The 18,430-nt window shown below is 42.5% G+C and overlaps 1 protein-coding gene across 1 annotated transcript in view; it reads left to right on the forward strand.

Annotated features, from left to right (window-relative positions):
* Positions 1-18,043, forward strand: part of CCSER2 (coiled-coil serine rich protein 2) — a 53,013-nt gene extending 34,970 nt beyond the window's left edge. The window contains exons 9-10 of the mRNA XM_056849361.1: positions 5,386-5,470; positions 17,833-18,043. Of these exons, the coding sequence (XP_056705339.1) occupies positions 5,386-5,470; positions 17,833-17,927 (180 nt within the window). The 3' untranslated portion in view covers positions 17,928-18,043. The remainder of the gene's footprint in view (positions 1-5,385; positions 5,471-17,832) is intronic.
* Positions 18,044-18,430: the final 387 nt, after the last annotated feature.

The raw sequence follows: 18,430 nt of genomic DNA on the forward strand, positions 1-18,430 counted from the left end.
CAAATGTGGCCCCCATATGCAGATATCTAAATCGACGAATCAGGGCCACACTTACCCCAAACAGATTTTTCTGCAAACTTGGGGAAACCCTTAGGTTTGCAGAAAAATCTGAAAAGTTAAAAATAATTCATGGGGGGGGGGTTAAAACCCCCAAATCGCACTTACTGTTGGGCAGCTGAAGAGGGGCCCGGCAGCTGCTGTGGCAGAGCCCTGGAGCCTGGTGGTAGCGGCTGTAGCAGAGCCTAGAGGTAGTGGAGACCGGGAGTCCAGCAGTGGCAGAGCCCTGGAGCCAGTGGTAGAGCGGCTAGGGGCTTCTTCAGGCTCAGAGCGGCTCCTCGACACCGACACTGCTGTGGCCGGGCTCCTAAGTGACTGTGGACAGTGATGGGGGGGGAGGGAGATGGTATTCCCCATCACGGATTTTGCAGGGCCCCCACATGTCAATATAGAATGAAGTGCTAAAAATAGTCTCACTTTACTTTGCTTTTTGTTAAGCCTGATAACATGCCTTTGGTCCTTACAAAGTTGGGAACCAAACATTGCTTGCTTAAAGCTGAGGTGGTTAAAGAAGACATGTGCTGGAATAAAGTGGAAATTATCACTGGTACCAAACAAAAGATACATTAGCTTCTGTAACAAAACAAGGTACAGATTGATATCTGCAGGATGTCCTAAACAGGATCAGTGTGCTAAAAATGGGCATGGTTAATACTCCTCATGTTGAGTAAAATTAGCAGTAGAGACTGATGGTCAATTTTACTATAGAAAAGGGGAAACTATATCTTTGAATATACAGAGTGTGCTGCAAAGAAATTCATATAATTTCTTCATTATATATAATGAATTCATATAATGAATTTCTTCCTGGAGAGCCACTTCCGGTCTGAGTAGACAATACTGACTTTGCTGGACCAAGGCTCTGATTCAGTATAAGGCATCTTCATGTGATCATGTGATATAGTATTAGAATGATGTTTTAGGATTGGTCATTAAATGTTAATAATGGTATATTACTTTCAGAAGGCTCTAGTAGATTATCAGACAGGCGGCATACATGCTAGCTGCTTTATAATGCAAGCATTCAGGCACTTCATTGTTAATAGTAGATTTTTAAGAACCACCTGAAAGAGTTCCTTTTTGCATTAAGGTTCCATCAAAAAAGAAAGTGACTCTACTCTTCACTGCATCAGTGAAAATACAGCTGCATCCTTTTTATATGCTTAATAAGCTTTTGTAATGTGTAACCATCTCTTGAAACCTCATGTAAATCAACAGCCTTGTCTTTGGGTAGTCATAGTGTCTGTCACATAGTGCTGCATAAACCATCCTGTTTTTCAGTTGTGTTAATATCAAATGTCAACCCTCTGAATAACTCTTGTTACAAGCTCACCCTTTTAAAAACTGTTCTTCAGAAAATTGTCAGGGTTAGATTGTAGTCTGTTAGGAAATATTTAGTCTTTACCCTGCAGTCTTCTACAGAACATGCCTTGTATAACTAACTCTAGTCTAAGCTCATTGAAATGAATGGGCTTAGACTGGAGTTACTCTCTTTAGGATTGCACTGTAAGCTTCCGTAGAGGCCACTGTAGCCTTGAAACTGAAGCCTAAGAGAGGTGGACTAGTATAAACTAGGAAGAAGCAGATTCATGCAGCTTCATCCCTCTTGAGTTAGATCCCTCTCCACTACAGGAGATTTGATTGGAAGATCTCCCGTCAAAGTTTGGGAACTTTGACAGACAAGAACCAGAAGTACAGAGTGAGTTGTCACACTGCTGTTTTAACCAATTTTAGACCCAATGTTTGCATAGACTGTAGAAACAAAACTCTTAAGGACTATAAGGGAGTCTGCTTGTGCAGTCCTGCAGTATGGAACTACATTTGCCAAGTCTTGCTTACATTGCAAGATCACACAAATGTGCTCCTGTAGCATGTAGAAGTTGTACCCAGAGCCCACAGTTGCACATTCAGCAGAGATGTTTACCGAACACCTTGTAAGTGCAAACATGTCTGCTAGTACCTCTATTGGAAGGGTAAAGGGAGTGATTTTGCCACTTAGAGAAGGCTTTCGAAACACCGTGGGAGTGTGCTGATGTGATCGCATGATGTTAGTAATCTTAGTAATTGGATTCATGGGAGTGCATTTGCCATGGTCAATAAACTGAGACATGACTGCATTTCAATAGCACTTAGAAATATTTTCTTTCCCAGTGTCTGTGATCTCTGCCAAAACTGCAGGGAAAAAATGGGACCTGTTCACTTGATTGAACTGCTAATTGGAAGTCCCATGAAATGGAATTCAATTAGATGAGCAGTCCAAGGGACGTGGAAGGGCCCTGTATTAGATTTGGTAATCATCTGTAATGTAGACCTTTCCCCCTGCTCACCTGTGGATTCCTAGCACAGGCAACTGAATGAGGAGGTATGTATGAGCCTGATTTACTGCGCTGTGCTATCTCTTCTTCAGAGATTGCACTGCTCAATGGGTTGCTTCCCTGTCAGAAGTCTCAACTGTTTCATATCTAACTGCAGACGTTGTGTAACAAGTTTTGGACCTCTCTGAGACTTACAATAATGGGTACAGTTCGCACATGCAGCTTCAGAAGTGAAAATATTCTCCCACACAGTTCTCTTCCAGCACAAGTTTGCCTTGTGTCTAATCTTGCAAGTACTAGCTATGAGGCTAACACTTGCCTTTTCTCTCAGACTTAGTTTTCTATGCGAAGGTGGATGAGCTATTGTTGTGAATTTAAAATGAAACATTTAAGTCTTTTTGTATTTTTACATGTTTGTGAGCCTTGGAAGTCCTGGAATTCAGGAGATACATTTTTAAAGTAAGCCATTTCCTAAAGGAAAAGGCCTATTGCACCCATTTTTTAAAAAAGATCTTAAAAGTTTGGAACTAACGGAAGAATTGTTGAGTGTATAAATTCCTTTTTTCCATATCATGCTTAGATTTCTTCATTTTAAATTAGCAGAATCTGTAATAGTTCAGTTAGATTAGGGCTGCAGTGCTGTGCATATATACTTAGGAGTAAATCGCATTGAGCTCTTTGGGACTTCTGAGAAAACATGCATTGGATTGGGCTGCATGAATCTCTCTGCCTTCTCCAGTACATGTTTTCATATAGCATATCTAGAGGATAACACACACAAAGTTATGTGCAGTCAAGTTGCTTATGACTTATGGTGATCCTTATGAATAACCTCCAAAACATTCTATCATTAACAGCCTTGCCCAGGTCTTGCAAACTGAGGGCCGTGGATTCCTTTATTGAGTCAGTCCACCCCATGTTAGGTCTTCCGTTTTTTCCTGCTGCCTTCAACTTTTCCTAGCATTATTATCTTATGAAGTGAGTCTTGTCTTCTCATGATGTGACCAAAGTACAATAGCCTTAGTGTAGTAATGTTAGAGCTTCTAGGGAGAGTTCAGGCTTGATAATGTTATTGATGCACAATTCAATTTGGCATCTAGATGCTTAACTTGAACAAAATTCTCCGTTCCCCCATGACCTGTGGTTGCTGACCATTTAATCTACTCCACGAGTATTAAGCTAGCAAATGGTCATGCATTCATGGACAGATGTGTGCATATTTTGGTATAGTGATTTTGAAAAAAAATTGTAAGGGCTTGCATGTCATCATCAGGAGCATGTCCACAAAGAAGAGGGCTTCTTGGCTGACCCATAATTGCAGAATATTCTCTAAGACTTTCCAGAGTCCAAACAGAGGAACCTTTGGAAACCTTTTAATACTTTAATAATACTTCACCAGCCATTTGGGGGCCAGAGACAATTATTGGTGTTTCTAGTTTCTTTTGTGTCAGGAACGAAGGCAGCAAGGTATAGCCTGATCTCGAAAGCTAAGGGGGGGGGGGGTTAGTACTTGGAAGGGAGACCACCAAGGAAGACTCTGCAGAGGAAGGCAATGGCAAACCATCTCTGCTTCTCACTTGCCTTGAACACCCCTTGCTGGGATTGCCATAAATTGATTATGACTTGATGGCACTTTATACAAACACACACACAGCTTTTTCTGAGTAGTATATTGAATTGAAAATGGGTATTAGTGGCTTTTTAATCTGTGGAAGCTCGCCTAAGTTTTGGGATGAAATAGCTGTTTTACATGGGTGTTTAATTTAAACAACACAGTCCCTCTTGTATGTGTAGTGTGTTGGCTAAAGTCAAGTGAATTCACATTTCTTCATGAGTCTTCCAGCATAATGACATGAGAATAGTAACTCCTTGTGTGATTGCTCAGAAGATAATTTAGGCTTGATTAATTAAAAAAAAAACTGTTAATACCATGCAGTTCCCCAGCCCATTCTTTCAACATCTAATTTTACATCTGCTTTAGTAAAAGCAATGGAATTTTCCCATCTCGCTTTTCTACATTGTGGCAACTTGAAAGAAGCATACCACTTATCTTCAACCTGGCAGCATCTCTGGTGTGTATGCATGAGGAACCCATGTAATTTAAAAAACAACACACAACAATAATTCTTAGTTGCTATGGAGAGGTTGGAAGACTTTTTTCCTGCCCTCATGCTAGTACACAGTATCATTTACATGACCAATCAACATAGCAGTTTTTGGTGACTGACAGTCAAAACAACCTGAAAAAGAGATTGTCCTGTGTGCGTGCTGGATAACTTCTCAGGTTGCTGCTTTTGTATTGTCACGAGTCCAAAAAGCAAATTGCAACACTGTGATTACTTGGGTGTTCCTGGCAAAAGTCAGGAGATGTGGCTTAGTCCAGAGACTGAGGGACGGCACAGCTGCTGGTAAATGAATTAATCGGCCACATGAAAGCTTTCTGGACTTAGTATGTGCCCTCCCCACCCCACTATGGTCCATTAATATAGTTTCCAAACATCTTGAAATATTCAGGCTACAGAATCTTTTGATTCTTTATTACTTGGTGGCCTTTCCAGATTTTGAAATGTATAATTTTTTACAGAAGTATTCTTTGTTTCCTTTGAAAGTATTGGCCAAGTAATTTTACAGTGAAGTCTAATTTTGACAACAGGTATAATCAGACAATCTCAAATGTGGGTCCAAACATTGTTCCTGTCTTAGCTGACTTGGTGCTGTATTCAGCAAATACATTTTAAATCCCTAAAACCATGTTTTCCCTTTAAATATCTTTCAGGAGTTGTTACAAAATGAGGTGATGTAAGCTAGTGAAATAAGGACTCTGCCCAAAATAATAAAGAGTTGAAATTGAATGGGTTTGCTTATCTTTTTGAAGTAATTTGAGGTGGCTGTATTCAAATTCGTTTGTGTTTTTTAAAAAATGGAACAATTTGGCTTTATGGTGTTTATGGTGTTTATTCCCCCCGTTCTCTTTTTTATTATTATTCTCCCCCCCATCTCTTTCTCTGCACAGGGTGGGTATTCTGCTCCTTCCTTCTCTCCCTGGCAGGGCTCACTCCAGGGCATCCCTCGGACTGTTCCACCACAGCGCAGACAGAGTGAGTCTGGACTCCTCACTCATATCCCTCCCCTGTGCTCCAGTAGCAGTCTCCCCCTTTGCACGCCCTGTTCATCCGTGTAGCATTCCTCTCTTTGGAGCAAAAACAGAAGGCACATGCTGATATGTGGCATAACCTCAGCGCCTCCTTCCTTGCCTATATAACTACAGCTTTGCCAAAAGCACTTTCATAATAAACCTTAAAACCGAGCTGAAAACCTGGTTTCAGGCCCGTCCTGCAACATATGTCTTGCTTGCTTTTTTTTACCCTCCTGTGGCTTTTCGAACTGTGTGTGTCTGTCGTGTTCTTTCATGTTATCTGCATGTGTGCTTATATAGATATATTTGCATAATAAGATTTGTGAACTACATACTTAAGAACAGTATGTAAAGCATTGCTGTCATGGAATATTAGACTTTTCTTTTAGCTGTGTATTAGGAAAAGCAAAAAAAAATCAATGTGTCTTGAAAGCAGTTACGTTTGGAGATACATGCAACACGTTAAGGAAAAACTGGCTTATCCAAACAATGCATGATTTACTAATATTACATATGAACTAGCAACTGCTTGAACAAAAACGGGGTCCTTCATGTTGTCTTTGGTATACAAATTGAAGACAGATTTGCTGATTTGTACTGTACTTATGTATAGTAAGAAAATGGTAAGTGTCTCTCTATTACGAGTTAGTAGCTTAACATTACATTGCAGGAGCTGTGTCAGCTGAACACTTTGTTTGGCCAAACACTTTAATTTGCTAATGACAGTTCATTGAGTTTTGAAATACTCTGAAGCTAAAATGCAAAGCAATGGTTTATAGAAAACTCTTTTTAAAAACTTGTTATCATGCACAAGATTTTTCAGTAATTTAAGAAACAGTGTTCAGTATTTCAAATGATACTAAATTTATTCAGTATCAACAAAGAGTAACCTTTCCCAGTATGGAAAACTAGTGTAGCACAATACACTAGCAGCGACCTTTTCTACATTCTCGTGTGTTATGCACTGTTTTCTTTTTATGAGGTACAGAAATTGCAACATCCATTTAGTTGGATTTCTTCTCAGTATATCAACAAACCTAGTACCTGTAACTGGGTCTTCAGACGTGGCCAGCTGTTTGGTCCTCCTGCTGGATACTCAGTGAGTAACACCTTGAAAAGGAAGTAGCAGAGTACCTGGCGTTTCTAGTCAGCACCAAACTCATTTTTTGCTTTAACTTGAGTGCATGCTGTGCTACAGCGTGTCAGACTAGACTATGAACACGTTTGCAAGAGGGATCCTCTTGCCCTTGTTCTGGGGCTTAGCCGTGCCTCTGATGTCGCAGCAGCAGATGGAAATCTGGGGAACCTGTTGCACAGAATGGCCACAGAACAGACTCGACATCTCCTGCAAGGAGTGCAGATTAATGCCTGCTAGGACATGTAGCAGAAGGATTTCCCCTTTTTAGAAATAAGCAAGATAGAGCTATCCAGCTCTGCCCTCTAGCTCCGTTGGCTTGCTTCAGCAGCTGTTACGTTTTTGCTTGTGCTACAGCCCTGACCTGGATGGCCCAGGCTAGCCTGATCTCGTCAGATCTCAGAAGCTAAGCAGGGTCGGCCCTGGTTAGTATTTGGATGGGAGACCACCAAGGAATACCAGGGTTGCTGTGCAGAGGAAGGCACTGGCAAACCACCTCTGTTAGTCTCTTGCCATGAAAACCCCAAAAGGGGTCGCCATAAGTCGGCTGCGACTTGACGGCACTTCACACACACACACAGCCGCTACTGGAATTGGGTACAAGCGGGCTGCAAAAGTAGCAAGCTGCCCTGTGCCTTGTAGAAGGGTGGATTTGTTTGTGTTTGTGTTTGTGTTTTTTACCCCTGTTTTCTTTTAGCTACTTTGGTTTTGTCAGTTTTGTTTGCAGAAGTTCCATACTATAGTAATTGAATGACATATGAGAAATAGCTATATTTAAATATATGTAGCATTTGTCTTTGTAACAATGCCATGCAATACTCCAATCGATGCTAGTCAATATATGCAACACGATAAGAAGATTATTATGGTTCCTGTTCTAATCTGCATAAATATGAGAAATTAGGATGACTTCTTCCTCTCCATCTGCTGTGTTTTTATTCTCCCTTTAATCCCAGTGAATGGGAGGGGTTGCCTTGGGATAATCCATGGTTTTAGCTGGATGTTATGAAACTTCACAACCAGCAGTGCTGTAATTTAGTGTTTTCTGTCTAAACTGTAAATCAATTGAAAGCTGAATATTGTAGATTGATTCAGAGAATAATGGGGATTGGTTTTGTTAGAGTATGAGCAGGCCTGAGTTAGAAATCCTGAGCCCCCTTCACAGAACAGTTGCCAGTGGTTGCTTGGTTGAGAGTCGTGGCACTTATACTGGGTGAAATTGGTTGCTACTGTTTTATAACGGGCAACACATCAATGTGCTAGGTGTTTGTTTTGTTGCTTCAAAATAAATTACATACTGCTATTCCTGGACAGTTCAGTTCCAAACAAGCACAGAAAATCTTCCAGGTGGTACTGAGGGGTACCGTTTCTTACTCATCTCTGGAGTGCTTCAATACTAGGAAGTCAGAGCAAAGAGCTCATAAGTACTGTCTAATTAGTTCAGCAAGGATGACTGCATTATCTTTCAGTATGGCCCCTTTGCCTAAATGTTCTGGGTCAATGTGGGTAGACAGAAAAGGGGGGATCAGGACTCATGAATCCTTACAGGAACTTGTATGCAAATAGACTTGGATTAGTTCTTGGCTAGAGTTGCAAATCTCATGAACGTATTCCTGGAATTAAGCCCCACTGAATAAAATTGCTCCCTAAATGTATGATTTACAGCACAATCCTGTTAAGATACTGCAGTCCAAGCCCACTGCAATCAGTGGGATTAGATTGGAGTAACTTTGCATAGGATTGTACTATTAGAGGCACTGAATGTAATTGGTGATAAGTGCAGACTTGCTGCTAGGGTTGGCGCTATGCTTGTGCACTGAAAATTCAAAACTATGTTACTAAAGATAAAGCTTAATGAATAAACTGATCCTTACAGCCAGTCATTTCCAGTTTTCTCATACTGTGTGCTAAATGTCTGTTAAATATATATATTGCTTGAGCATATTATATTTGAGGAAATATATTTAATCTTACCAGAGAATTATTCCTTTACATTCTAACTTGGCAGGAGAATACTGCAGAAAATAAGACTTTAAAAAACAAATTCTGCATATCAGCTTTTTCATTCGTGCCTAGGTCTGTCTTTCAATCAGAGGTGGGAAACTTTTTTGGCTGTTCAACTCACAGAATGTCAAAACTAGATAGGCCTTCAGTCTGATCCAACTGGGCTTTTGAATTTTCAGTATGTCTTTTTATAAGTTGCATCATCTACTGTTCACCCTCTTTGAAACAGTGACATTAAAAAACAGCGTAACATAGTTGTGCAGCTTGTCAGATAAAACGTTCTGAGTTGTTTAAAGTGAGTGTTAACTATATAAGAGTTCAGTAGCCTTTCCCTTGTAAGGAGGAGGCACTTCTGTAGTGCTCATTCTGCTGATCAGTGGCATGTTGGTAAGAACATAATAAAAGCTCTGCTGGATCAGACTAAGGCCCATCAAGTCCAGCAGTCTGTTCACACAGTGGCCAACCAGGTTATCTGTCTCTGTCTCCCCCACACCTGACATATCCTAATAGCTTTTTCAGTTATTCCAATTGGGGTTGGATCCAGCAAAGTGGCAGTGGAAAGTGTTTGCCAGTCAGATCTTCCTGCCTCCCCCTTCCTCCAACAACCTCCTGAGATCTTTGAAAAGCTGACTCTGGAGGTTGCAGGACATGCATAGACAGCGAGCCCACATGGCCCAGGCACTGAAGTGAGGAAGGGGAGTTCAATAAAATAGCCCTGTTTTGCTCTCGCCTCAAAAGTGGCAGAAGAGGAAGTTGGGGCTATTTTGCCCAGTTCTTCCTCCTCACTGCAGCTCCTGGTGGTACTTTGTCCATGTAGATCCCACAACTTCCAGCATTGCTTGTGGGGGGTTGCAGGGGAAAAAGGGAGAGCAGGAGAGATCCATGAACACCATTGTGCTATGTTAGATCCAACCCAGGGTGCTAACTTTTTATCCATGTGTCTTGAATTATGCTGCAGTGATTGGTGAAGTGAATAGGGTTTCCATGCTATCAGATTGTCAGTAGTTTTATGCACAGCCTTTGACAGGTTAGCTTAGCAAATCTATTCATGCAACAAATGCTAATTCATACTGCTGTGGGAAAATCAGCCTATGTTCACAAAAACCCCTTTTATTAAATCTGGGGAAATGTTTTTATCTGCCACCCTTTTTTTAATGCTTATGCATGATACCATAGTAACCAGTATACTTTAACCATAGCAGTTGCTACCCTTGATGGTCCTTGACTCTGGCACGTTAACAATTAGAGGTTTAAAAAGGGCTTTGGATAACCAGGAGCAGTTCTTAACATGTCTTGAGACAGGGTGATGGAAGCAAATAGATTGGAGTCTGTATAATTACCGGGTAGAAACTTTTGCAAGCACTATTGGAGGTTAGGCAGAGCAGTTACACTTTTAGTGGGTATGAGTAATGGAAATATGTCTTTAAAAGCCCAAAAGGAGATATGTCTGTGGTGCATCACAAGAGGTTTTGAAGCATGTGATGGTGGGCAGACACAGCTAAATATACATGTTCCAGCATATGAAGTTAAACAGTACCAGAAGTAAATTAAAGGACTGGGTGTCAGGGAGGAACCATAAATGGGGTAACTGCTTATGTCCTGCTGAAGGTGAGTAGAAACTAGTCTCCAAGAGGATTTTGGCGCTGCAAGGAATTTACCATAAATACATCAAAATCCAGAAATGTTACCCACAATATATTTCTGCTGAAATGGAAACCGTTACTTAAGAGTTCCTCCATGGAAATTGAAGAGACTATTCTTTGGTCATGGCAATTGCTCATTGTTATGTCTTGGTCCTCTGATATCATTGTCCTTGTCTCTTTCTTGTCTCTGCTTTCCATTTTGCTATGGGCAAGGAGTTGAGGAGTTAGTCCATTACTTCTATGATAAAGCGTGGTACAGTACAACTTCAGATTTCTCCCTGTCTCCTCCTTCCACTTCACCACAGTGCTCGCTCCCTGCATGGTGCATGCATATCAAAGTGGTGCATGCGGTTGTCTTGTTTCCTTCCTACTTCCAAAAGTATTTTGTAGTCCTTAACAAAATCAAGGCCAGCACCTTATTACTATTGTTATGAGCTAGATAATTGCCACACGTCCATGCCTGTGTTTCCCCCCACCACATTTCTGAGTGACATCAAGCTATATGTGAACTTGAAACCTATGAAGCGATTTCCAGTTTAACACATATTTTAAGTGGTGATTCTCTTCATTGATTTTTCTGCTGTTGAGCATCCCATGACTGCTTATGTAGAAACCAGTCTTCACAGGATGCTGCTATATTGTGGCAAGGGTATATTGGGTCCTTTATAACTAATGCATTTTGAGAAATCTGGTGATAGTGATTCTGGAAAGCATCCATCTGCTATGAAAGTATCTCCCACTGAGAATACTGATGGTCCAAAATTGTACTGCCGTGTATGCTTGCACTGTCCGTAATGTTTTGTAGTTTCTGCCTTCCTCTGTTGCATGGCAACAGGAGTATTTTATAGCAGAATAATGATTTTAAATTGTGCTAAAAAAGCATTTCTAAGTTCTCAAAGCATTTCATATAGATTCTTGTCAATCCTCACAACATCCCTGTAAGGTAGTCTAGTATTATCCCCTATGTGAATAATACTGGGGGGCGGTGGCTGAGGCTGAAAACGTGGCTTTGCCTAGCACCCCTAGTTGATTTATGGCAAAAATGAGATTTAAATGGAAAACTTCCCTTCTCAGCTTGCTTTATTCTTTACTATCAAGGTTTCCAGGTCTTACATTTGCTACATTGATGGGAAGCTCAATAAAGCAGTTTAACAAACAGTGTTTGCACACCCGTTCATCTAGGGGTGAATACTTGCTGAGGAGCATTCCAAGGTGGAAGTAGTGCTTTTGGGAGAGACAAAATCCCCTGGGGAAAATCATTAGTCCTAATTCTTTGTAGCTACTTGAAACTGTTCAGAGCCTGATTCTTCCCTCTGCTGCTGGCTTAGCACTACCTTTGTCTGCTGCTTGAGCCAGTTGGGGTTAAAGGGAATATGAAGACAGGGAGTAGCCATTCCAAGGTGGCTGTGGTGGTTGAGCTTTGACTTTAGGTTTTGGAGACTCAGGCATGACAACGCTCCATGTCTTGCTGCAAGGGTTTGCTTACCCTATTCTCACCACCACCAACAGCATGTAAACCAGCCAAACTGCCTTTTCCTCGGTGGCACCTTTGTTCTCTCCTGACACTCACAGATAAACACTTCCCCACTTTCATAGCACCTGGCAAAAAAAAAAAAAAAAATTGCCCGAAGCCTACTGGTGTTCATGGGAGGTAGATCTGTATCAGTGGAAGCTCAAACTCATCTCTGCTGAGCCCTACATTCAATGCCCTAACCATACAGTGTAGCTAGTTTAGCACTTATTCAGTTAGGTCATTAGAAGCCTGGATTGTAGCAAGTAAATAGAAATAGAGGAGTAAATAAACCCAGATTTAACAAAGCCAAGTGTAGTGCCTATAGGTGGATACTTTATACGTTTAAAAACATAGTTCATACGTTTAAAAACATAGTTCATGTGTACATTTTGCAATGTACCATGTTAGTTGGAGTACAACTTTTTTCTTTTTCTGTGACTACAGCAAATCTTGCAAGTCAACATGCAACATTTCTTTTGGGGTTAGACAAATTATTTCAGTCACCTGGACTCCATAAGTACAAAGCACTTGGTCAGAAGAACTTCTGATGCTCCATGCTGAATAGTTATGACAAAGAATTTCATTCTGATTTTGAATCTTTGTCCGTAAATATTTTCCAAATATTGTATTATCTTCCATTTTAAGAAGCTTACAGTTATACATAAATGACAGCATGAATTCCATCTTAGCTGTAAACATGTACTCACATAGTAGACAGGGCCTTTTTATAGAATTTTCAGCTTTCCCATCTCTGTCCCCAAATATTGCCCCTATAAGACAACTAGGAGGAAACTTTTGCTGCATGTAGTTTGGAAGCTGGAAAGCTAGCATAGCTGATGCTCTCTGAACTTTTAGATTGGGACAGGCTAGATGGTGGGCTGAAGGACATCTGCCTGAGCAATTGACTCTTCATTCAGTTAAAACTGCAGACTCAGTCAGTGGCATAGCTACCAAGGGGCCATTGATGACAGGCTGGATACTTTCCAAAGACAGCAACCATTGTTTGGATCTAGTTGTCATTCAGGTGTTTTTTCTGAAGTTCTGCAATAATAGTCTTTAAGGCTTTTAAAGTGAGAACATATCCACATAACAATAAATTATGGGGCAATGATACCGAGTCAAGTTTTTTTTCAAATTCTCCATTAAATCACTTATGTATAGGTTACAGTATTTTCATGGCTGTTCACAGTGAGGAATCAGAGTTGGAAGGGACAATAAACAAATTGAAGTCATGGCCAAAGATCTGCTCTATGGAGTAAAACTTTTAATGGGCAGTATATTCAAGGTTTCTTTTCTTCTTCTTCATTTTGGCTGCTTCAGTTGATGGTCCTGTTTAGAGCATTCTGCATCTCACCATGAGTAAACACTCTGTAACCATTACTGTGGTTACCTAGTACAAATTTCCCCGTTTAATAATATGCTTTGTTTATGTAAATATTCTAATGGTGAATTATAATGAAATGAGGGCTGCTTTAGATAGTGGCAGAAGGAAAGGAGAGAGAATCTGCTGTAGTCTCAAACTATCATTTTTGCCTTCATAATACTGACCTAGCAGCTTCTGCAGATGTCTTGGGGACAGGCAGGTAGTTCAGTGTCCCTACCCTTCCTTTTCCACAACTTCCTTTTCCCTTTTCTCCCCCCTAGACCTAAGTCAGAGAATGAAAGAATGCTGTAAGGCTTAGAGAATTCTTCTGGTTCCTCTGCCTGTTTCTTTTCTCCATCTCCACCATCAGATAAGAGCATATCTGCTCATTACTCGGCAAAAACAAATGCTGCCAATGTGTTGGTATTAGTTCAGTGTTTCCTGCAGCAGTTTGGATGATTGCAAATTTGGAAGCCCAGGGCCATTTTTTAAAAAAACATTCATTCACACTGATGCAGGAAACCCTGGTGTGCCTGCAGCAGTTGTATTTGTATAGCTACCTCTTAAGGCCAGGAAATAACAGGTTGGGATATTGAATTCTTCAATTGCTTTCACAAAAGCTCCCATCGAGATGTCAGCTTTAGATGCCTTGGGAAATGGGAAAGTGTATTTACAGGCAGTCAAAAATGAATGCTGGGCACTCAGAAAGGGGTTATACATAGATGTGGGGCACCTGTGGTCTTATGATGAAATGGAAGTGCAGGGATATCAGTAGACTTAAGTGTAAAGAAGGGTGTTTGGGTAGCATCTTGTAGTATAATGCAGCATTTGGTATATGCGTACCTCTTTCTATATGTAATTTTGGCAGAAGGTTGGGTAGGGCATAAACCTTATGCGTTGCATTTATATACTTAAGTAGCCAAAAATGAAAAATTGCTCAGAAATACCCATAGTAAATACGTCATTAAACATTTTTATTGGTTTTCTCTGTAATCTTAAGTGTTCTGAGAACTTGTTGACATGCTCCTCGCTGTCTATAAAATAAGCCAATTTTTTAAAGTATTTTGTACTGTGTCCTTCCTTGGGGTTTCATCTCTAGATGTTAAAGTTCTAGAGCACGATGATAACTTGTGTTAATAGCACTCCATCTTTTCTGCTGTGAAATGGCATGACTGAAGGAGGGGGTGTGCACTAGACACTCTGTTTCTTCAGGCAGAAACACATGGGTGAAAATCGCAGGTCTCAGTCCTTCTACAAATGCCTATTTGTATGGGGGCCATGCGAGGAAGGGGGAGAGGTTCAATCCTATAATCTTCACTTTGCTAGAAATATACTCTCCAACACTGCTGTGGAGGTTTAAAAGGAGTAAAAGCACCCTTTGAAACTATGTTGCTCCCATTAAATGCTAATAACAATGAGGGGGAGAATGGCCAGAATAGTTAATTGGAAGCTCTGTGCCAAGGGAAAGTGTAGTTCTAAAGATGGAGGTTCAGTTTAACTTTCATTATGAATATTTTTAATAGACCTCAATAAACATACACATTTTTCCTAATTAGGGCAAAGTGACGGATTGGCTGCCTCGTTCTTGAGCAGAGGCATCTGGCTGACAGTTGCTCGAAACAGAATGCTAGAATTGAGGGACAGTGTTCTGATCCTGTGAAGCAGTTCTTTCATCAGTGAGGTGGCTCACTGATGATAAATCAGTCTTTGACCACATTTACCTCACTGTTTGGAATTTGTGCACATGCATTAAAGAGTGGCTCAAAATCATAATCTGCACGTGCCAGGCATTTCTAATAGAAGATGCATAAAGATCAATTGTAGGCTTATTTAATGTTGCTAAATTCTAAACAACCTGAGTGATTTTCAGTATCCTTGTATCTGAAAGAATTAGTTTGCACTTGTGGTCAAAGTAAATGAGAGAGCTATTAATCCCAGAATCCTCTTTCCTTCTCCTTTTTCTTTTCCTCCATGGTTTCCTGGGAAGTACAGGCTCTTTTGCTTCCCTATCTAGGGATGAAGATCTGATGATATCACTTACTTTGGCTACTGCCTTTTTGCATTTTGGTGTTCAGTTCCAATTCCTGTTCAAGACAACAGAGTGATTTATTTTTTTTGGCCCAGGTCCAGTTCACTGGAGCAACGCCCTCCCATGCCCATGAAGTTGTCATAATGGCCCTTGTTACAATGAAGATTTATCATGCTGCATTGCCCAGTTACTCCCAACTCAAATACTGATTTGAAAAAGCTCAAACTGGCTGTTAACCAGTTCCACTAATTTGCAATGTACTGGGCTTTGAAAAATGTACCATATATACTCGCGTATAAGCCGAGTTTGTCAACCCCAAAAAAGGGCTGAAAAATCCCAACTCAGCTTATACGCGGGTCAATGCGGTATTTTGCAGTTTCTTCCCCCACACACACACTTCATGGAGCCGCGCTGAGTCTCCTGCCGCGCCAGCGTGCTCCCCCCTCCGCCGGGCAGCTGATGGACGGGCTGTCCCGCCTCCCCCCCACCCCCCACCCTACCCCACCGCACCTGCTGGGCGGCAGTTTCTTCCCCCCCACCCACCGCGCTGTCCCACCTTTCCCCGCGTTCCCATCTGGCTGGCCAGCCCGAGGGCCAGGGAATGTCGTCGGCGCCGCTGGAGGTTTCCTGCCCTGCCCTCCCCCCCGGATCACCCGGCCTGCGCACTGGACTCGCTGCCGGGGAGCCCCTGCCCTCCCCCCCAATCCCCTCTGCGCTGGCCACGCCACCGGAGGTTTCCTGCCCTGCCCTCCCCCCCCATGGATCACCCTGCCTGCGCGCTGGACGCACTGCTGGAGGTTTCCTGCCCTGCCCTTCTCCCCCCCCCATGGATCACCCGGACTGCGCGCTGGACGCGCCGCCGGGGAGCCCCTGCCCTGCCCTCCCCCCTGATCCCCCGCCCTGCCCTCCCCCCTGATCCCCCAGCCTCTGCGCTGGCCGTGCCGCCGGAGCTGGACGCGCGCCGGGGAGCCCCTGCCCTGCCCTCCCCCCCGATCCCCCAGCCTCTGCGCTGGCCGCGCCGCCGGAGGTTTCCTGCCCTGCCCCCCCCCATGGATCACCCGGCCTGTGCGCTAGACGCTCCGCCAGGGAGCCCCTGCCCTGTACCTTCTGCTGGGCGGCGGCGGTTTCTTCCCCCCACCACCATGCTGTCCCACCTTTCCCCGCAGCCCCGTCTGGCTGGCCAACCCGGGGGCCAGGGAACGTCATCGGCGCCTCGTCGGCTGGGCGGGGCCCGCCCGGGCCGGTCCTCCCACTCGCCAGCTGATGAGCGGGCCTGTTGGTGCTTGTGGGGCCTCTGGTGCACACCCCTAGCCGGCTGCATTGCTGCCTCTCCCGGTGAGTAGGGGGTTCAAGGGCTCTTCTCCCTCCACCCGTAGGATGGCGCTGGGGTCGGGGTGGGTGGGAGGGCGACCCAGGGCAGGGGCGAGATCCTCCTCCCACTCTAAAATGGCGGCCGCCATTTTAGAGCGCAGCATTATTGACCCTCGGCTTATACTCGGCTCAATAAAAAAATCCCTTTTCTGTGGTCCAATTCGGTGCCTCGGCTTATACTCGGGTCGGCTTATACCCGAGTATATACGGTAATTGCGAGGATAAGCAAATCTTCGGCAATTTGTTCAATTGAGATTCAATTGAGAAAGATTAATGAACTAAGATATTTAAAAATATACATTGAACAAATATTTTTAAAATATTTACAAAATAGAAATGAATTTCAGTAGTTCATTTGGTAAAACCTGCACATTCTTGCAATCAAATGCAGTGCTCATAAGTTGCCTTATCTTGCTGAGTTCTGTCTGGCAATGTCTCTCCAAGATTCTGGCTGAGATTTTTCCAGCCCTGCAGCTTAAAATGCTTTAAATAGATCGGTAGGAGTTGAACCTGGTTCTTGCACGTGCAGAGCACACACGGTCACTGAGCTGAATTGTGACCCTCCCTGTCCTAAATCTTGCTGTGGTGGGATTGAATGAAGATTAGTAGCCAAAATAGCCAGTCACAAGGTACGTTTTTAGTAAGCAGGGCTTATACAAAGTCTTTTATTAAAAATGGTTTTTTGCTCACTGAGTAGATATGTTTTAATGAAGTGTTCATCTCAAGAAAGTCTTCAAAATACATTGGAAAACACTTCAAACATATGTAAGCTTACGACCTCTAAAATATTTACGCATTTATGAAAAAACTGTTGTACAATAGAAAATGATAGGTGCAATGATAGGGTGTCCAGTAGCACCTTAAAGATAACAAGATTTTTCAGTTATAAGCTTTCAAAATTCTAAGCTCCCCTTGACTCTTGAAAGCTTATACCCCCAAAATCTTATCTTTAAGGTGCTACTGGACTCCAATCTAGCTCTTCTACTGCAGACCAACATGGCTACCCTCTGGATCTTCGCTGAGGTATTAAATGTCCCTTTAACATCACTAGAGGTTGAGTCTCTTTGTGCTGAACAATTCATTTGATATTGCTGAGTTGTATTCCTTTGCACATGTCTGGAATGTGTTGTGATTCACCTGTGTTCTAAATGTCAACTTTTAATGTAAAAATTGACTTTGTAAGTGTCTTAGTAAATCACTGAGTCTTCTGTTCTTTTTATTGATTTCACCCCCTAATCTCTTGGCATGTAACTTTCTCTCCTGTAGCCTCAAGTACTACAGCCTTCCAGCCTCCTTCCCCGTTTCACAGACCTCGCCCAGGGAAAATTAATAAAAACATCACACATCGCGGCCCACAGTGAACACCCCAATCAAGATCAACAGAGAAAATGTGGCCACGAATATCAAAATGCTGCAAATGGCTCCTTCACCCGTAGCCTAAATGAACCAAGCACTTTAAATATGCAGTTAAGGAAGCCAGAGGAGAATGCACATTCCGTCAAGGAAGTGAGTGCCAGAGAAGAAATAGGAGAGCTGACTGGTAGAAAAATGAATTGGCCACAGCCACATCCCTCTTCTTTGCAATCATCTACCCAAGTGAGTATCCAAGAAGTCCAGACCAGATTGGTCCCAAAAAAGCATTGCTTACGGACAAACCAGGCTTCACTGCCAAAGACTTCAAAACTTACAAAGCCCCTGAATCAGAATGATTTAGTGCCTCCTTCAGCTACTGTTGCAGCGTCATCGCTGGAAGACTGTTCTGCTCCAAATGAGCCTGAGCTACTCCCACCAAACAGCCCAACGCAACTGCAGTCAGGATCCAGTCAGATGAACCTGAATAGTAAGAACCAGAGAACTTCTAAGC

This window comes from Euleptes europaea, chromosome 5 (assembly GCF_029931775.1).
Source record: "Euleptes europaea isolate rEulEur1 chromosome 5, rEulEur1.hap1, whole genome shotgun sequence".
NCBI classification, from domain to species: domain Eukaryota; kingdom Metazoa; phylum Chordata; class Lepidosauria; order Squamata; family Sphaerodactylidae; genus Euleptes; species Euleptes europaea.